The 21,629-nt window shown below is 43.9% G+C and overlaps 1 protein-coding gene across 1 annotated transcript; it reads left to right on the top strand.

Moving 5' to 3' along the window:
- The first annotated feature begins 3,875 nt into the window (after positions 1-3,875).
- LOC105024787 (solute carrier family 41 member 3) lies at positions 3,876-21,550 on the top strand. Its single transcript, XM_010894975.4, has 10 exons — positions 3,876-5,145; positions 11,489-11,596; positions 12,296-12,367; positions 12,775-12,919; positions 13,996-14,142; positions 14,763-14,907; positions 15,438-15,517; positions 17,093-17,227; positions 17,470-17,618; positions 20,375-21,550. Exons 1-10 carry the CDS (start codon positions 4,951-4,953, stop codon positions 20,546-20,548), a joined length of 1,350 nt encoding a protein of 449 aa, XP_010893277.2. The 5' UTR covers positions 3,876-4,950; the 3' UTR covers positions 20,549-21,550.
- The last annotated feature ends 79 nt before the right edge of the window (positions 21,551-21,629 follow it).

The following is a 21,629-nucleotide window of genomic DNA, read 5'->3' as shown; positions in this document are numbered from 1 at the left end:
AGCCTTAACAGAATATCTGACTTTGTTGTTGTTGAACTTTTTGCCGAATGTTTTATTCAGCCATAAAGTTCCACTCTTACATAATCTGTGCATATGGTAGAGGCTTGTCTTCCCGGCCCAAGTCATACATCAGGATCTCCAAAAATCAGATAGGAATAATTTCATAGAAATAAAATGCAGAAGACAGGAACCTTCATTCTTGTGACTGATTTGTACATTTTACTCATTTCACTTCTATGCATTTTGAAACCCTATCTGTTTGAGCAACGACCCATGCTCAACAGATAGGGTTGGGTTGGGTCAGGTTGCCGCGACCTGCTGAGTTTTGATAAGGAACGCCCTTCTGGCACATCATCACTGACACGTTATTATTGACCCTTTGGGATGGCTGTGGGCTGACAGTGGACAGTTACATCTGTCTCTTTAATTACCTACTAACTGGCTTCTTAGGCCTTTTCCAAACTGTCTTCCTTGTTTCTGGGTGGTGTGAGGTGACAGAACCTGGATCCGTGTATTCACTCCGTGTTATCGTCCATTTTAATGACCGAGCGCCAGTTAGATGAAGAGGAGTGTCGGATTTGTCCCGACCAAAAAATCTATTCAACCAAACTTGTAGCAGCATCCTTCCAGGAGGGAGCTATCCATGGTATGTGCCGTGACAGTCTCGGACATCGTTCTTCGATCCTGGTTCCCACAACAAGGTGTTGGTTTACGGGTAGTCTGAACTGTGCTTAACAGTCACACAACGTGTCGCAGTTTAATGAACAAACCCTGAACGACGCTGTTCCAAGGTGTTATGCTGCTATACTTTTGTGCTGGGGGATATGAGGAATGCACTTTCTAACTTTTCCCAGTCTCCTCCAGTTTGAAACTTTAGGAGGACATGAGGTCCCGGTCCACACCTGCGGAGTACCTGGTTTGGGAGGCCCGTTGCTGTCCCTGTCCTTGTCCACCTGGTCATACTTTTGACCTAGTATAGAATCAAATAGACTCTGGATTTAGCCCAGATACATTTATTAATTATTCCAATTGGACTCTTAATATCTCACCTGGCACAGCCAGAAGAGGACTGGTCACCCCTCTGAGCCTGGGTCCTCTCTAGGTTTCTAGCCTAAAATTCAGCCTTCTTAGGGACTTTTTCCTAGCCACTGAAATTCAACGCTATTGTTGTTTGCTCCTTCGGGTTTAAGTCCGGGTGTCTCTGTAAAGCACTTTGTGACAACTGTTGTTGTAAAAAGGGCTTTATAAATACATTTGATTGATTGATTGATTTGAACACTGGACGGAAAAGTTGATTTGTGGGCTCAGATAAGCCATGAAGAAACAGATTGTTTCTGCACATAAGTAGTTTCACAAGGCAAAGACTGCATATGCAGTTGTGTCCTAACAAACCTTCCACTGGACACTGCATTATTGGCACTGCACAAGAAGTGACATGAGATTTTCTGGAGTCTGAGTACTTAAACCAGGCTGAACAGGGCAGACTGTGTGTGACATAAATACAATGACTGATTCTAATTGTTATATTTCCACATGCATTAGCCACAAACTATCCCTCAGTTACAACGATGTGTCTTAGCCCTGTGAAGTCCAGAGGTCACGGTCTGAATCCCAACGCAGCATCGTTCAGGGGGGAGCAGGAGAGAGCAGATGGTCCACAGTAATCTCAGGGACGCCTTTCAGCTGAGTCACTGTGTGTGTGTGTGTGTGTGTGTGGGAGCGTGTGTGTGTGCACGTGTGTGTGTGTGGGTGGGTGCGTATGCGTGTGTGTGCAGGTGTGCCTGCATGGATAATCACTTTAAAATGAGAGGGAGAGGTGGGAGGGGGGTCCTTAGAAGAGCCAGTAAACGCCTGGGCATTTTTCTCTCTTCTTAACCGCAGGCAAGTCTCAAAATCAGTCTTGTGGTCATGCATGCATAAGCAGCTATTGCTTTTTTTCTTCCCTTCCTGTGCATGGCAAGTATTTACAATATGTTTTCCCAGTCGACAAATGTCGATTATATATACAGTATCTCACAAGTGAGTACACCCTTCACATTTTTGTAAATATTTGATTATATCTTTTTCATGTGACAACACTGAAGAAATTACACTTTGCTACAATGTACAGTGGTGAGTTTACAGCTTGTATAACAGTGTAGATTTGCTGTCCCCTCAAAATAACACAAAACACGGCCATTAATGTCTAAACCGCTGGCAACAAAAGTGAGTACACCCTTAAGTGAAAATGTCCAAAATGGGCCCAAAGTGTCAATATTTTGTGTGACCACCATCATGTTCCAGCACTGCCTTAACCCTCTTGAGCATGGAGTTCACCAGAGCTTCACCGGTTGCCACTGGAGTCCTCTTCCACTCCTCCATGACGATATCACGGAGCTAGTGGATGTTAGAGACCATGCGCTCCTCCATCTTCCGTTTGAGGATGCCCCACAGATGCTCAATAGGGTTTAGGTCTGGACACATGCTTTGCCAGTACATCACCTTTACCCTCTGGGCTTCTAGCAAGACAGTGGTCGTCTTGGAGGTGTGTTTGAGGTCGTTGTCATGTTGGAATACTGCCCTGCAGCCCAGTCTCCGAAGGGAGGGGATCATGCTCTGCTTCAGTATGTCACAGTACATGTTGGCATTCATGTTTCCCTCAATGAACTGTAGGTCCCCAGTGCCGGCAGCACTCATGCAGCCCCAGACCATGACACTTCCACCACCATGCTTGACTGTAGGCAAGACACACTCGTCTTTGTACTCCTCACCTGGCTGCCGCCACACATGCTTGACACCATCTGAACCAAATAAGTTTATCTTGGTCTCAACAGACCACAGGACATGGTTCCAGTAATCCATGTCCTTATTCTGCTTGTCTTCAACAAACTGTCTGCCGGCTTTCTTGTGCATCATCTTTAGAAGAGGCTTCTGGGACGACAGCCATGCAGACCAATCTGATGCAGTGTGCGGCGTATGGTCTGAGCACTGACAGGCTGACCCCCCACCCCTTCAACCTCTGCAGCAATGCTGGCAGCACTCATACGTCTATTTCCCAAAGACAACCTCTGTATATGACGCTGAGCACGTGCACTCAATATCTTTGTTCGACCATGGTGAGGCTTGTTCTGAGTGGAACCTGTCCTGTTAAACCGCTGTATGATCTTGGCCATTGTGCTACAGCTCAGTTTCAGGGTCTTCACATGACAGCAGGGAGGGGAAATGGCTAATTGGGCCCAATTTGGACATTTTCACTTAGGGGTGTACTCACTTTTGTTGCCAGCGGTTTAGACATTAATGGCCGTGTGTTGTGTTATTTTGAGGGGACAGCAAATTTACACTGTTATACAAGCTGTACACTCACTACTTTACATTGTAGCAAAGTGTCATTTCTTCAGTGTTGTCACATGAAAAGATATAATCAAATATTTACATAAATGTGAGGGGTGTATTCACTTTTGTGAGATACTGTATATATATATATATATATATATATATATATATATATGTATATGTATAATTTTTTTAGGTGAGAAGGAGAGGGCGATGAAGAGGGAAAAGACAGGGGAAGAGGACAATGACAGGGTAGAGACAAAAGCTCATGAGACCAAGAGATGCCACGCAAACGGAGGGCTGACGTCCACCCACCAATCAGAAAGGCGAAGCGCCACGTGCGGGCGACAGGTACAGAGGACGGGAACACACAGTGGGGAGGGAGAGAGGGAAAGGAAGAAAGAGAGAGAGACCCAGAAACGGAGAGAGAGAGAGAAACCTTTCAGTCTTGAAGCCCCGCTCGCACAGATGCCAGCAGCGTTTCCCCCTTCTCTCCCTCTCTCCCTCCCTCCCTCTCTCCCTCCCTCTCTCCCTCCCTCCCTCCCTCCCTCCCCCATCTCACCGGAATACTAATCTCTCTGAGTGACGGAGGAAAGCAGGCGGACAGGTACAGGGCGCTTAGCCTCGGGACTCACATCCGCGTCATCATCCTCACTCTCTGACGCCCCACAGTCCATCCCCGCTCTGGGCCACGGGAAAACCGCCGTCTCTTCTCGCCACATTTCTGACCCGGTCGACACACACGCGGAAACAAAACGCCCACCGTTGCGTCTCTCCGGCTCATCATGAGGAAGGGGCTCCAGGGGAGCCAGACCGCTCCTCACACGGGGGAGACGGAAGAGGAGAAGACGGAGGGGAGGCGTCACGGGGAGCCGGGGCCGGGGAGGACGGAGAAGAAGCTAGCAGCGTTCTGGGTGTCCTTATCCCAGAGGACGTGGATGTTGTTCAGGCCCCGCGCGGGCGAACGCGCCAGCTGCTTCCAGCGGAGCTCCTCGGCAGCTCGTCTGCTAAAGAGCGAGGCGTGAGGAGTGTGTGTGTGTGTGTGCGTGTGTGTGTGTGTGTGGGTATTTGGGTCTGTCTGTCAGCGTCAAAAGACACCTCTCAGACTGTCTTATCTGGAGCCCCCTTATCTGCCTGTGTGTGTCTGAGAGTGTCTGTTTGTGTGACCTCCACACAACAGTACAAAAGCAGCCAGTACGTTTTATTTGTTGTGGGGCCATAGCAACGTTATCTAAAGACAGAGGGACGATAGAAAGGGAGAGTGAGAGATAGGTGAAGGACGAGGTTAACGAGGGAGGCTGGTGAAATGCCCTCTTCGCCATATCTTGGCTCCCACCGGACTCTACAGCACATGGGGAAAATGATATTCTGCAGCTCACCTGTTCCTCTTACGTCACATTCAGAATATTACAGCAGCAGACTGTCGCCCGGAAGGCTCTGAAACACGCCAGCCTCGGTGGATCAGTGCTGCCCTCCGCCCTCTTTAGGCGTGGGCCAAAGCCAGGCTTGCCTCCCCTGAAGCAACTTTCATTCCCTTAACCAAGCATGGAGGACTGGCGGACATCGGTGTGATAAGGGCAGCTGTTGCTCGGTCAAGGCCTCCACTCGTGACTTCCCAGAGGGGCATGGGATGAGATCATGGTGGTAACCCATCTGGAGCTGGAGCTGTGCTATCAGGGGAAGAAACTAAGGGGCTTCACCTGTAGACTGACCCGATCCCCGAAAGGCTTCCTGCCAGAGAGTGCCTGGCTAATCGCGGCACAGATCCTTCTGCCCTACCTGGTGTCCGGCCTGGGCATGGTGGCCGCTGGCATAGTCATGGATGTGGTGCAAGTATGGGAGAAGTTTGAGTGTGTTTTTGTTTTTTTGTGTGTGTGTGTGCATTGTGAAGTAAATATGTTGTGAATCCGCACAAGAATAGTTAAACAAGAACAATTTGACATTGTCAGTACATTTTGCCTGTTGCCACAAGGAGAGGTTGTTTGGCTTAGGTTTTGGGTAGAATTTACAGTTGGAGTTAGGTTGGGAATTAGGGTTAGTCAGGGGTTAGGTTTAGGGTTAAGGGTTAGGGTTAGGTTTTTTGGGGTTAGTGTTAGGGTAAAGTTAGGGCTAGTGGTTAAGGTGAAAAAAGGATTTTGAAACTGGAATACTATTTTGTGTCCCCAAAAAGATTCCTACAATGTGTGTCTTTATATGTATGTTTTTTATATTTATACCAGGGTATGCAGCGATGTGTTGTGTAAATCAAAGGAAAAACGAAAATTGTCATCACTTACTGGATCAAGCGATGTCCACACAGTGTGGTGCCAGATTGTCCTTAGTCCCAGTGAGACGACGTTAGGATGGGGTCACCTTGGTAGGCCAGTGCGGCAGTATTGCAGTCTGGGAGGAGCAAAATCATCACCATCAAACAAGGCACCTTTATAAATGAAGCATTCCAAAAACATCTATCACTGCACAATGCACCCAGTCTAACTATTTCAAATGTGATTAGCAGGTTACGCGGTTATACTGCACATCATCAGACTGCACTAGCAGTTTACTATACAGCAGGTTACCATACAGCAGGTTACTTACTATACAGTAAGTTACTATACAGCAGGTTACTATACAGCAGGTTAATATACAGTAAGTTACTATAGAGCAGGTTACTATAGAGCAGGTTACTACAGAGCAGGTTACTATACAGTAAGTTACTATACAGTAGGTTATTATACAGCAGGTTACTATACAGTAGGTTATTATACAGTAGGTTATTATTACAGTAGGTTATTATACAGTAGGTTACTATACAGCAGGTTATTATACAGTAGGTTACTATACAGCAGGTTACTATACAGTAGGTTATTATACAGTAGGTTATTATACAGTAGGTTATTATACAGTAGGTTACTATACAGCAGGTTATTATACAGTAGGTTACTATACAGCAGGTTATTATACAGTAGAAAATCACATTGTAGGATTTTTAATGAATTAATTGGTAAATTCCTCTGTAAAATAAGTATTTGGCCACCTACAAACAAGCAAGATTTCTGTCTCTCACAGACCTGTAACTTTTTCTTTAAGAGGCTCCTCTGTCCTCCACTCGTTACCTGTATCAATGGCACCTGTTTGAACTTGTTATCAGTATAAAAGACACCTGTCCACAACCTCAAACAGTCACACCTCCAAACTCCACTATGGCCAAGACCAAAGAGCTGTCAAAGGACACCAGAAACAAAATTGTAGACCTGCACCAGGCTGGGAAGACTGAATCTGCAATAGGTAAGCAGCTTGATGTGAAGAAATCAACTGTGGGAGCAATTATAAGAAAATGGAAGACATACAAGACCACTGATAATCTCCCTCGATCTGGGGCATGTCCATGTCCAGGCCCATCTGAGGTTTTTGCTAGAGAGCATTTGGATGGTTCCAGAAGAGGATTGGGAGAATGTCATATGATCAGATGAAACCAAATTTAATTTTTGGTAAAAACTCAAACTCGTCGTGTTTGGAGGAGAAAGAATGCTGAGTTGCATCCAAAGAACACCATACCTACTGTGAAGCATGGGGATGGAAACATCATGCTTTGGGGCTGTTTTTCTGCAAAGGGACCAGGACGACTGATCCATGTAAAGGAAAGAATGAATGGGGCCATGTATCGTGAGATTTTGAGTGAAAACCTCCTTCCATCAGCAAGGGCATTGAAGATGAAACGTGGCTGGTTCTTTCAGCATGACAATGATCCCAAACACACTGCCCGGGCAACGAAGGAGTGGCTTCGTAAGAAGCATTTCAAAGTCCTGGAGTGGCCAAGCCAGTCACCAGATCTCAACCCTATAGAAAATCTTTGGAGGGAGTTGAAAGTCTGTGTTGCCCAGCGACAGCCCCAAAACATCACTGCTCTAGAGAAGATCTGCATGGAGGAATGGGCCAAAATACCAGCAACAGTGTGTGAAAACCTTGTGAAGACTTACAGAAAACGTTTGACCTCTGTCATTGCCAACAAAGCGTATATAACATAATATTGAGATTAACTTTTGTTATCGACCAAATACTTATTTTCCACCATAATATACCAATAAATTCATAAAAAATCCTACAATGTGATTTTCTGGAAAACAAATTCTCATTTTGTCTCTCATAGTTGAAGTGTACCTTTGATAAAAATTACAGGCCTCTCTCATCTTTTTAAGTGGGAGAACTTGCACAATTGGTGGATGACTAAATATATTTTTGCCCCACAGCAGGTTACCATAAAGCAGGTTACTATACAGCAGGTTACTATACAGTAGGTTACTTTAGAGTAGGTTACTATACAGCAGGTTAGGCCTGGGCTTCTGGGTTCTCAGCCCCAGTTGCAACACTTCATTTTGAGAATCTCATATTATCTACTGACTATCAGTAATATGTTAACTATCTACCATACTTTACCGTAACCTAAACCTAACCCTAACCTTAGCAAGCAATTGCTTATCAACAGACAGTTTGTTGAATGTTTGTTGATAGTTACTGTCTATAGAACACCTACAGATGGAAAACTGGTAGTCTTACAATAAAGTGTCTAATATTTCCGCGTGTTTTACTCAAAATGACTGGGCTTCCATCAACTATGCACTTATAATCCTCAGTAAAAAACTAAAAAAAGATTCAAATTCGAGTCCCGGATCATAGCTAGAAATTAAACACTGCCAGATTGGGAGGAACGAGTAATGTTTATAATATAGGAGTAATGTTATCTAGAATATATGGATGAGATTTTATGCTATTTTTACCCCATCACCAAGTAAATAGAGCACTTTTTGACCACGGAAACCTAGCTTCTTACATTACTAGAACGAGACTAACACGCTAGATTGACTTCGCCTAATTTGCATAACCACATCCATAGCATCTAAACATCAGCATGCAATCACGGGGAAATGGATTGATGTGCAAGCGCACAACTCAGGATCTTGATACAGTTCCGACAGAAATGACAGCTATGTAAATTATCTACGAGTTGCCCTTTCGATGAAAACGTGTGGGCAATGTAAGGGGTTTGATAAACAAACAACAAGACGCTAGTGCCAAATCTGTGATTATCTATTTGGGGATTTCAAAGCCGCCTCAAAGTGGAGTCAGAAGACCCTTGACAGTGCCTGTAAATGATGGCTAGAAATAGCATCAACGACATGTGAGTGCAGCCGCCCGTGGATAAGGCCAGCCCATATCTGGCAGATAATAGAGTCTTAACAAAGACATGGTTTGTGCAGTCTTGCTAACACCTTGTGTTTTTGGTTGGTAGGAGATATGGAGGAGCACAGAGCTGGAAATCAGGCCAAGTTGCAGCTATACCCTGGGGCATATTTTGGGGATGGGTGACTTAGATAAAAGACAGTACATTTCCCTTCAAAGGATACTCAGACTGTGGTACTTACTGAGGTTTGAAAGATCATGCATTGTGTTCCCTACAGCTCATAGTTCTCTACTTCAGTGTTGAAATATCGGGCCTACCCACAGACAGGTCTCCTTTACTAGCCCTTAGGTGTTCTTAAAGGAGACTTAACCCCACAACTCTGACACAGATCATAAATCCCTGGCAAATTCTGCAATAATGTCAGAATTTTTTATTCAATGTAGTGTTTAGGCACAAAGTAATATAATATTATGTTTTTAAAGATCCAGTTGCATGACATGAGTGATTGCCTGAATAATGGAATAGATTGGTGGTTTGGGGTCACTTTGACAGGTCAGCCTTGAAAGCTCAAGCAAATTTGTACATTAAAACTAAAAGAGATCTACAGCAAAAATGAACATTTACGTTAACCAACAGTATTAACTGTCAAAGCAAAAGGCAGAGTCACATTTTAGTTGCACAATAGCATACATGGAATTATTATGAGATGACAACAGATTAAAATACTGGTTTATTATTATTATTAGGTCAAATTTATGTCATGTCACCGTTAATAATTCTGTTTGCCAGATTTATTTTTACATAACCTCTTCTGTTTAATATGGTGGATGACATACCACCCCATTTGTTAAATATGATGGATGACATAGCACCAAATCTGTTAAATATGATGGATGACATACCACCACATCTGTTAAATATAGTGGATGACATACCACCTCATCTGTTAAATATGGTGGATGACATACCACCACATCTGTTAAATATGATGGATGACATTCCACCTCATCTGTTAAATATGGTGGATGACATACCACCTCATCTGTTAAATATGGTGGATGACATACCACCCCATTTGTTAAATATGATGGATGACATTCCACCTCATCTGTTAAATATGGTGGATGACATACCACCTCATCTGTTAAATATGGGTGATATAGCAATTAAGCCATTGAATATGATGGACGACATAGCACCTCATCGGTTGGGTTTGTGGCATGGCTTCTACTGGAACAGGCTCAAATGTCTTTATTCAGGACGTCATGGCAGATGTCAGCAGTAAGAGAAGTTAAAGAATCATCTCTGTTCAGATACATTAAAATGCCTGCAAACTAATTGGACAGGGAATCAGTTGAACCTTGTAAGAAACCTAGAGAAAAGCCGGGCTCTGAGGGGATACAAACTTTAACAAAACACAAGTAAAATTAGAAAGGGCTTTTCTTTGGATTAGAAAGGGGGTGGGTTCCGGAGACACTGTGGCCCTGTCTGAACTCTGGTCAGGGACAACCAGGCAGGAAATAACTCCAACCACATTACCAGCACCAGACCAAAGGGAAATCAACCAAACCGCCCTGAGTGCCAAGTATAGCCCACAGAGTTCAATTCAGACTGAGAAGTAGGAATATGTGATTTGTTGGTTAACAGTAAAACCTTAAAATCAGCCAGTGTAGAGAGGCTGGTACTGGAGTAATGTAATACAGTTTTTTCGTTCTAGTTAAGACTCTAGTAGTGTTTAACTTTGTGTAGTATCATGGTAGATGTTGAGAGGAGCATTGCAATATTCTAATCTTGAAGTAACAAAAGCGTGGATCGGTCCAAATTTCAAGAGGATTTTGTACAAAATGTGCTGTAATTATGGACAAAGATATCTGCCAGTCTGCACTAAAGCTGCCAGTCTGCACTAACTATAGTCATTATGTTATTTCAAATCCAAAGAGGTGAATTTCAGAGCCAAACCAACAACAAAAATTATCACTGTCTGAATGGGGTTGTTCATGGAGATCAATGCAAATATTTTAAAATTGGGCAGTGATCAGGGAGATCACTGTGTATGTTTCAGCATTGGGAGGTGTTTAGGGAGATCACTGCATATGTTTCAGCATTGGGTGGTGTTTAGGGAGATCACTGTATGTTTCAGCATTGGGAGGTGTTCAGGGAGATCACTGTGTATGTTTCAGCATTGGGAGGTGTTTAGGAAGATCACTGTATGTTTCAGCATTGGGAGGTGTTTAGGGAGATCACTGTGTATGTTTCAGCATTGGGAGGTGTTCAGGGAGATCACTGTGTATGTTTCAGCATTGGGAGGTGTTTAGGGAGATCACTGCATATGTTTCAGCATTGGGTGGTGTTTAGGGAGATCACTGTATGTTTCAGCATTGGGAGGTGTTCAGGGAGATCACTGTGTATGTTTCAGCATTGGGGAGGTGTTTAGGAAGATCACTGTATGTTTCAGCATTGGGAGGTGTTTAGGGAGATCACTGTGTATGTTTCAGCATTGGGAGGTGTTCAGGGAGATCACTGTGTATGTTTCAGCATTGGGAGGTGTTTAGGGAGATCACTGCGTATGTTTCAGCGTTGGGAGGTGTTCAGGGAGATCACTGTGTATGTTTCAGCATTGGGAGGTGTTCATGGAGATCACTGTGTATGTTTCAGCATTAGGAGGTGTTCATGGAGATCACTGTGTATGTTTCAGCATTGGGAGGTATTTAGGGAGATCACTGCGTATGTTTCAGCATTGGGAGGTGTTCAGGGAGATCACTGTGTATGTTTCAGCATTGGGAGGTGTTCATGGAGATCACTGCTTATGTTTCAGCATTGGGAGGTGTTCATGGAGATCACTGTGTATGTTTCAGAATTGGGAGGTGTTCATGGAGATCACTGCGTATGTTTCAGCATTGGGAGGTGTTTAGGGAGATCACTGCGTATGTTTAAGCATTGGGAAGTGTTCAGGGAGATCACTGTGTATGTTTCAGCATTAGGAGGTGTTTAGGGAGATCACTGTCTATGTTTCAGCATTGGGAGGTGTTCAGGGAGATCACAGAGGTGTTTATCCTGGTGCCAGCACTGGTTGGACTGAAAGGCAACCTGGAGATGACACTAGCCTCCAGACTGTCTACAGCAGTAAGTAAACACACACACACACGCACATTTCACATTGTTCCCCAAACATGATCACTATTTCATTATCACTATCCTTTTTTCCCTAACCATAGCCCGAATAACTTCACTGTGATCTGTAACCTAGTCCTGGAAATAGCGTAAGGACAGTAAACATTTATGTATTACATTTATGTTTTTCTATCCTTGTGGATAGAAGTGCATGTTCCATATTCCCTAGTCCTAAGCCTAACCCTCACCTTAACCATACCCTAACCTTGGTAATCTAACTTTTATACCTAAACTCAAACTAGCCATAATTCTTAACCCTTACTGATACTGCCTGAACATGAAAATGACGGCATTTGTAATACTATGCCCACTCGTTTTTCCCTAAACCTAACTCCTAAGCCAGATGGGGATCATCCAGAAAACCTTGTGGGACCAATTCTTTTTTTCCCCACAATGTGTTTACATCTGGTCCCCACATGTACAAACAGACGTGGATCAGAAACACACACACACACACACACACACCATTAAAATGTTAAACACCTCACCCCCTCTCCGCTCCTTCTTCCTCCACCCGACTCCTACCTTCTCTGTCTTCTCAACCCCATTCTCCTCACTCTTATCTCCCCTATCCTCCTCCCCCATCCGTCTCCTCCCGCCTCGAACCTCCCTCTGCCTTCCATCTCCCCCATCCACCCTCCTCTTCTTCAGGCCAACATGGGGCAGATGGACGACCCGAAGCCGCGTTGGAGGATGGTGTTCAGTAACCTGGCTCTAATTCAGGTGACACAAACAGCCCTGGGTTTTTGGTCAAACCAAGACTGTTTGCGAGCGTTGTCGTAGCAGCAGTTCACCTGCAAATCCAACAGAGGGCGCCGTTGTATCGGCGCAACGAAAAGCGTCACTGACATCCTAGGGCCCGTCTCTCCTCTCCCAATTCTGAAATCCCATTGGAGGAGAATGTCAGACAGGAGGGACTTCTAGGCTTCTCATCCAATGGGTTTTGAGAAGGAAACAAGGAGAGAGGGAAGAGTTAATAACAACTGGAAAAAAAAGTCTCAGTCCCAATCCAACACCGCCCACCCACCCCATTCTCCCTTACTTCCACCCCCTCCCCCTACACCCCCAAACCTCCCATTCCCCATTATCTCCCCCCTCTCTCTCTCCTCCCTCCCTCCTGGTCTCTCCAGGTCCAGGCCACCGTGGTGGGCTGTCTAGCTGCCGTAGCTGCAGTGGGTTTAGGCGCGTTGACCCGGGGTCGCGTGGACCCGGTGCTGGCCGCTGTCCTCTGCGCCAGCAGTGTCACTACGGCCTCTGTGGCGGCCCTCTCCTTGGGTAAGGTCACCACACACCAACGCTGCCGTCGCGTTTCCACCGGCCAGTGTAACTCCGTGTCCGTTGTTGAATGTCACCCGTTCGCAACCTCGTGGTCGTCGTCTCGACCACAAAAGCGGCGTCGACATGGGTGACAGCGGCGCGCGGCCACGTTTTGTAGAGGAGGAAAATTAATCTTGTTAGATAATATATATATATTTTTTTAAATACATCTTCAACCCGCCCCCGTGTTTTATTCCCCTCCCGCTTTTGTAATGGGCAAACAAGGTTTGGGACAGTCAAAGATTGAGACATCCCAATTATTTCTGTTTGTTATTACACAGCTCGCTCAACCAGACAGTCTCTGCCAGCACACATACATGCTAAAGGAGAGCACGTTCCTTGACAATCACAAATCATCTTGCAAAGCGCAACGAGATAAGGCAAGGAAAGAGACTCCCAATTGGCCCCGTTTGAAAATATATCTTTTTATTATTTTTAATCCCACACTGCGATGTGACAATGGACACTTTTTGCCTTCATTTTCAAAACGCAGCTCAAAGAAACGTACCTTATTCATGGACGTCAGTATGGTGCAAGAAATGGTGACCATGTCAGAATCGCGTTTGTTGGTAGAGCTAAATCAGACAGCCATTAAAAAAATGCCTCATATATTAGCTTTTTTGCTGTTATTATGTATTCCTGAGTTTTGTTTTTGACAATAGCATTTCTATTATTATCTTAAATCATGTGTCAAATCTAATGGAAATGTTAAATGTATCCTTTACGACTGGATTCTCCCAGATGGACTGTGCATATGCATGTGTGTTCACTGATGGACTATGCAGATGTATGTGTGTTCACTGATGGACTATGCAGATGTATTTATGTTCACTGATGGACTTTGCAGATGTATGTTTGTTCACTGATGGACTTTGCAGATGTATTTGTGTTAACTGATGGACTATGCAGATGTATTTGTGTTCACTGATGTACTATGCAGATGTATTTGTGTTCACTGATGGACTATGCAGATGTATTTGTGTTCACTGATGTACTATGCAGATGTATGTGAGTTCACTGCCATTTGTCCACAGGCCTGGTGGTGTTTGGGGTAATAATTGGCTCCAGGAAAATGGGCATCAACCCTGACAACGTGGCAACGCCCATCGCCGCCAGCCTGGGTGACCTCATCACCCTCTCTCTCCTGGCCGGCATCAGCAGCTTCCTCTTCCAGTTCAAAGGTCAGACAACTCACCGCAGTATGACTGGAATGTGCTGGAGCCGGGTGGAGTGGTAACCCGGACCACACACACCCCCACCCGGTGACAAGGCTTAGGTAGGGCTATTTTCATCTGCCCAGGTTCTGAAGCCGTACACTTCTTCCCTAAAATGGGTACTTGTTCACCCCCCCTCGTGGGGTGAAAACTTTTGGGTTGATGTGGGCATGGGCTGGACCACAATATTACCCACACCAGTATGTTCCATTTAGATCCATCGGGCACACTTTGAAGAGAAGGGTTAAGCATCAGACAGAAGCACAGTTATTTCTGATTTCTGTGATGTAGTGCTTCGCAGAAGGGGAGGATTTAAAACTGAGCTGTTATCTAAAGCTGGCATGGACTATGAGCAACAGAAAATATTATATTTTATACTTTTGTTGTTTTTATATTGTTTTATATTTTATACTGTTGTTTTGTTTTTTCATTATATTTTCTTTCCACGCCTAAAAAAATCGGATAGACTTTACCAGAGAAAAGAAAAGGTTATTTGTTTCCAAATAAAATATCCTCTAGAATGTGTGTTTGTGGAATGTGCCCAGGTCCTCACACACACGCACCTCCCCCCCTGTCCCATCTTCTAGAGATCTGGTGGCTGCCTGTTCTGGTGTGTGTCTTCTTCCTGATTCTCGTCCCGCTGTGTGTGGTCATTGCCCAGCAATCTCCACCAATCAGAGAGGTGCTGAGGTCTGGCTGGCAACCTGTCATCGTGGCCATGTCCATCAGCAGGTGAAAGCTGGGGCCTTACAATGTTCAGTCAGAATCAAATGAACCTCATTTGCCAAGTTCACTTAACACATACCAGGACTTTGACCCTAGTGACTGACGACTAACTAGTCTACAGACAGACTACAATACAATGAGTCATTGTATGGGCCCTTAGATGTACATACTGGAAACATTCAAAAAAATAATAATAATACTATATGTATAAAATACTTACTAGCTCCCCAGTACTTTTCAATAGAACAAACATTCAGTATATTCTGTTGGAGGTCCAAAGTGTATTCCTTTTTAACGTCATCATCCAAACTGGTTTGATGGAACTGCATATGTCGAAGTGCTTATACAGAGGTTCAGCCTTAAATGCCCAAAAAGCAAATAACAACAAGATACTGGAAAACAGTGGCTTGAATTTTTTTTATCCTGATCTTGGCACTAGATTTATTTTTCTATTGTGGGGTATTATGACAGCCATCTAGATGCATTCCAGCAAGCTAGCTGACATCTGTATTCCATTGTGTTCTTGTAAACCACAGTGTTGGGGGCTTGATACTGGACAAGACCGTGAGCAACCCCAACTTTGAGGGCATGGCAGTTTTCACCCCTGTAATCAATGGTGAGTCAACCGAACCAAACTTTTACAAAACCAGAGCTCTTTATAGGTTAATTCTTATAAGCTCTCATAAGTTAGAAGTTTACTCACTTCCTCATTGCAGAAGCCATCTAAGAGCTGTACGGACAAAACCATTGACAGGTTTATGACACCGCAGTGCTGTTTTCTATTGCTAAATAAGTCACTCCCATAAGCACCATGAAATCCCACTCGGAACTGGGTACGTGTCAATAGCTTTGTGGGTTTCAATTGGTTTTGAAAAGAGGAACGTTTCTCTCATCCCTTCCATGTCCTCTGCTGTAGCATATAATGCAGGCTTGAATGTAAAGCCTGGTTGTATATTCCTTCAAAAACCACACCTGGGTGTCTTGCTAGAGACAGATGTATGAGATGTTTGTCATTTATGGCTAAGCAGGATGTCGTCCTCTTGCATTCAAAGTACAGCATGACACTAATCTCAACTCTGATGTGTATGATACTTAATGTAACTGGTGTTGTGTTACTTGTGTTAAATGGCGTAGTTCATTTCCTCGGTCATAAGTGGACTCCACACACACCCTGCAGGGTTTAGCATTTAGCTGTTACTAAAGGCTTACTCCGTTATATTTACACATGTTTTTAATCGTTAAAATTAAAGATACACCTGGTAAAGAATATCGCATAATCAAGATTCAGGACTTCGAGGCCTCCTAAGATGTCGATAACAACAGCTTACGTACGGCATAAAAGGGCACCAACTCACCTATTGTGCTCGTAAAATCGTCACGGGGGGAAATTGGAATGTAATGAAGTTCTACATAAAAGACTCTTAAGCGTGGCTGTGTTTGTTACCCGCCGTCAATGGAGAAGAATAACAATGGGGTTTACACAAACCTCTGCCTGTTTAGAATGACAACTATGTATGCCCTGTCTGCTTCAGATTTCCTATAGGTCTTTGCCAGCCTCAGCCAGCGCTACTGAAGCTTTATGTACCAGCCTTTTAAGACAGGAAGTACATTTCCATTTGCCATTCACTGTTTCTGTCTTCCTCACTCCTGCTTGGTCGTTCTAGCTGTCTAACTCGTTCTCACAACTCGTTCTCTAACTCCCCCTCTCTCCTTTGCAATACCGGTGTCTGAAGATGTTATACCCGGGATCTGTAGTGAGACGCGCTTATGCCTATCAGACCTGCAGTCGTCATACCACGGCCCCCACTTGGGAGTGCAGATGTGGTTTCCGATTGTAATAACCAAAACACCTTTCTCATTGCTGGAAGACGCAAAGTAGAGGAACAATGAATTGAGCTGAGTGAGGGGTTTGTACCGCCGGCCTGTTGGACCTCCACACCAGACCCGCTACAATGCTTACAACACTTTAACTTTATTACCAAACGTCTCCCGATTTTAAACAGCCTTCATACATGCACCCGCATTTACAGAAAACAATGAACAATTACAGAAAACTAAAGAGTGGCAGAAAACCAAAATTACATGTAATTCCCTTAAACCATTGCTTCATAAACCCCCCCAAAACACCTTGAAAACACCTTGAAATTGGTCTGCATCCAACCACGATGTTCCTGTCTCCCCATCTGCCCAGGTGTAGGAGGGAACTTGGTGGCCATCCAGGCCAGCCGCATCTCCACCTACCTCCACTACTGGAGCGCGCCTGGAACTATGCCCCCCAAGATGACTCAGCCCTGGCCTGGCCCCTGCCTGACCTTCTGTTCCTCAGGTACAGTGAAATTTGACCTCAAAAGCACGGTGTGTCCAAACACTGTTACCCACGGCAACAAACCCGTTAGCCGGCATTACACCTCCCACACTTCGTACCTTTATACTAAACGCGTGGTTCACTCTTTCTGATGTTTGTGTTTATTTTTTTGACATTCCGCGGGGTGTTTTCATTTCAACCAACAATTTCAGCCTGTTTGAAAGAAAATAAATGTCCTCCAAGTCGCCTGTTTATATCCATAGGGGTCAATTCCAAGTCGGCCAGGGTTCTGGTCTTAATGGTGGTCCCGGGCCATCTGCTCTTCCTGTACATCATCCACCTTCTGAAGGGAGGCCATAATGCCCTTACGCCTGCCTTCGTCTGCCTTTATCTGTGTGCGGCGCTGCTACAGGTTAGAGGTCAAATGAATACTGTTGACGTGACACTACCACTACTAACCTGTACCACTGTAAAGACAACTTGGGGAAAAATCTAGTGTTGCTAGGGAGATACGTTTTAAACACCTGTGATTTTTTTTCTTCTAGAAATTAACTCAGGTTAGTATGTAGTTACGCATTACAAAAACAAAATACTATTAGCCTGTAAAAAAAATAAAAAGGGAAAAGTTCTTGGTGTTTGCTTCTGGAGCACCATGTTGAAACATCCCACAGAGCCTTTGGAAACATATTCAGACCCCTTCACTTTCTCCGTCCCAGACTTCACAGTGCATACCAGAGCAAGAACCAAGCATGTCCAAGGAACTCACTGTAGACCTCCGAGATAGAATTGTGTGAAGAAAAAGATCTTAGTCTGGGACAAAAGCAATTTCCCAGACACACAGTAGGGTCCATTATTCTGAAAGGGAAGTTTTGGACCACCAAGATTCTTCTTAGAGCTGACCATCCTGACATACTAATCACAAGTAAAAGGCATATCACATGCCACCTCAAGGAGCATGAGGACCGAGATTCTGTGGTCGGATGAGACAAAATCTAACTATTAAGCCCGAATGCAAGTGCAACATCTGGCAAAAACAAGTTACCGCTCATCACCTAAAACCATCCCTACGGTGCAGCGTGGTTGTAGGAGCATCATGCTGTGGGGATAATTCTCAGCGCCAGGGACTGGTCAGGATTGAGGGAACGATGAACAGAGCAAACAACAGAGAGGTCCTTGAGGAAAACCTGACCCAGAGCACAGAAGGACCTCAGACCGGGGGTCAAGATTCATCTACCCGCATGACAACAACCCAAAGCGCATGGTGGAATGTCTTAGAACGTCCTTGAGTGGCCCAGCCAAAGCCGAAACTTGAACCACACTGAACTTCTGTCAGAAGACCTGAAGAGTGCAGTTCACCAACGTTCCCTATCCAGTCTGACGAGCTTGAGAGGATGGACAAGGTAGAATGAGAGAAATTTCCCAAATCCAGGTCTGCAAAGCTGGCAGAGGTGTACCCGAGAAGTGTCAAAGCTGTGATTACTGCCATATGTGCCTCTACAAAGTAGGTAATAAAGTGTCGTACCACCTATGTACCTGACATGTTTCAGTTAAAAATGTTGGGCACAATTTCAGAAAGCGTTTTTGCTTTGTCAGAATGGGGTATTGATTGAAGGCTGCTGCAAAAATATTGTAAATTATTGTAATATCGTAAATGATGCCTGTGACACAACAACACATAGAGAAGGTGAAGGGTTCTGTATACTTTCCAGAGGCACTCTATCTGTAGGCTAACCCAAAGCCTAACCCTCCACTCTGCTCTAGAAAAGGGTCCATTTCAATTACCAACATGCTTATGTGACACCTAGTGAATCGAAGGCTTTTTCTAAGAGAAACATTTGAATTACTTCATTCTGGTCAATAAGAACAATAGTTTTCTTTGTCATTCAGCATTCTTGCTTAACCAGAATGCAGTGTTTGAATTCAAACCACAAGCTGCTGAAATGCGTCCACAGACCACAATACCGGCCTACTGTCTTTGTCTGACCTCCTATTTGTCTGAATGGCCTCTTCCAGTTGCATCATATGACCTGTGATGCAGTTTGCTACTTGTTAACTTGGTAGCTGCTAATCAGCAGAGGATGTATTAATCAAATTTTTATCAATATTAATAATTAGTTTTTGTGCCAAAGCCATGTGATATAACTGAAGGGACTTTTTCCATAGTAACTTAAACAAGAAGAGGCATTGGAATGTAGATTTGCTGTAGATTGTAATACTATCCGCAAAATATGTTTTAAGCTAAGTTTGGGGTTAGGATTAAGGTTATGGTTAGGGTCAGTAGATATTTAGTTAAAATCTACAAAAACACTCAAAACAAAGTGTTACTCGAATCAGGAATTGATTATAACTAATGTCAGGCGTTTATTGCCAGACTCAGAATTGTAAGATGCTGAGTCATTCAGTTCCAACCAGCGTGAACAAATTCAGTAGGGTCCAATGAAACTGACATTTCTAACAAAATGTGAAACATATGTGTCTTTGACAAAATGACGAAAAAGTTACAACTTTCAGAAAATTTGAATAAATATTTAAACAAGCAATAATAAATTGATACTGGCAGTGTGAACAATGCATTAGTTCTTTACTTGAATACATTTATTGTTCAAACAACCACAACTTTTGTACTTGTTCACAGTTTGGGCTGCCAGGAATCATCCTGTGTAGCTCAATTTATAGAGCAAGACCAGCATTCACTACTTCAAGCTGATCTGGGTCAAACTTTAAATGTAAAACCTACACACTAATGGAAATTTTTATTTCTTTCAGGCATTTACTGTAAGTACTTTATTCGGCATGTAGACAGTGGGAAAAAATATAGTTTTTTTTTTTGAAAACAGCAAGGGACCAGAATCAACTGCATGTAGATCAATTGGAAAGGGGCCAGAATCAACTGCATGTAGATCAATTGGAAATGGGCCAGAATCAACTGCATATGGCCTACACATCACAGACATTGTGAAAAGACACTGTATTTCTGTATTGCACTCTCCAACTACCTACAGTTTCCTGAAATAGCAATACACGCTTGCCGGGAGTGTATAATATAAAGTACGGCTAAAATAAAACATAAGGACTTCACCTCATGGTGAGGGAAACTTGGTGCCTTGTAAGTCTCCAAGGTTCAGTCCCATGGATGAGAGTGTCACAGTGGTGTTGACCGTTCTATAGGTGGTGATTCTGCTGTACATGGCTGAACTGATGGTGTGCTGGATGTGGCGACGGGGTCTGGACCCAGACAACTATTCCATCCCGTATCTCACAGCTCTGGGGGACCTGCTGGGGACCGGCTTCCTGGCACTGAGCTTCAGGGCTGTCCTGTCGACTGCGACAAAGGGGGACTGAATGACAGCGGACCTAGCTTGGGACCTACCTGGGCCCCTGACACGTCGGCCTGTTTACATCCAACGTGGTCTCATTTAAATATGTAAAAGCTGTGGACTTTTGTGGATGTACACCAAATGTGGCATGGTGTTTGTGGTCCAGTTCGCCCATAAAGTGCTCTGTTCAGGTCACACAGTACTTAATGCTGGAATTTAGAGGTTCGAGAGAACCGGAAAAGGTAGATGAGATAAAAGGGGATTAGGGGAAAGAATTTAAGACAAAATGGAAAATTGAGACTTAAGAAAAAGACTGAGGACACATCTGGGATTTCAGTCAGCATGTTAACCGACAAAACGTGTCTAGGGTGAATGTAGTAAAGATTCACCAACGAATCCTGCACATGTAATTCCACTTTCAACAGGCACAACCACCAAGCTTGACTTTACACAGTCTCTATGTACGACATGAATGCTAACAAGTGAGTGTCTGTATACTGTAGCTTGACAGGCTTTGAGCACAAACCACACAGAAGCTAACTCTTAAGATGTGCTCTTGGTGTCTGGAAATGCTTTAGTGGTAAAACAGCAAATGCACTGTATTGAAGCAATAACGCCTGTGCTTGTTTGCCTGTCTTGACCTTTAACCCCAATGCTTGAAAACTTAGCTTGATGAGATGTCACAGTCAGTGTACTACTACACCTACTAGGCGTACACAATATACTAAGTCCATTGGCGATATAGGGTTTGTATGGTGAAATACAGTTGCTGTTTTCATTTGTGCCTTCAGACTGTTACCAAACTACAGGAATCATGCATTTGATTTCTTCAAAATATTAGTTATTTCATTAGCATTGTTGCTAACTTGGCGCTTAGCCAGCTGCAGATAGTTTGTTTGAAAAAGTGAATGTATAATGTATGCAACCCAAGATGTCCAGTGGAAGTATATTACCCACATTCCTAAATGAACACACTTTTGTGCATATTATCTTCAAAATAAATGGGGCCTTCTAAAAAAAAAAAAAAGATTAAATCATTGATGAATTGTATTTTCAGATGATATAATGTGTGCTAGTGTCTTAAAAATGTCTTGAGCAAGTTATTT

Source organism: Esox lucius, chromosome 17 (genome assembly GCF_011004845.1).
Source record: "Esox lucius isolate fEsoLuc1 chromosome 17, fEsoLuc1.pri, whole genome shotgun sequence".
NCBI classification, from domain to species: Eukaryota; Metazoa; Chordata; class Actinopteri; order Esociformes; family Esocidae; genus Esox; species Esox lucius.
The sequence above is the reverse complement of the archived record's forward strand: the minus strand, read 5'-3'. Positions and strand labels throughout refer to the sequence as shown.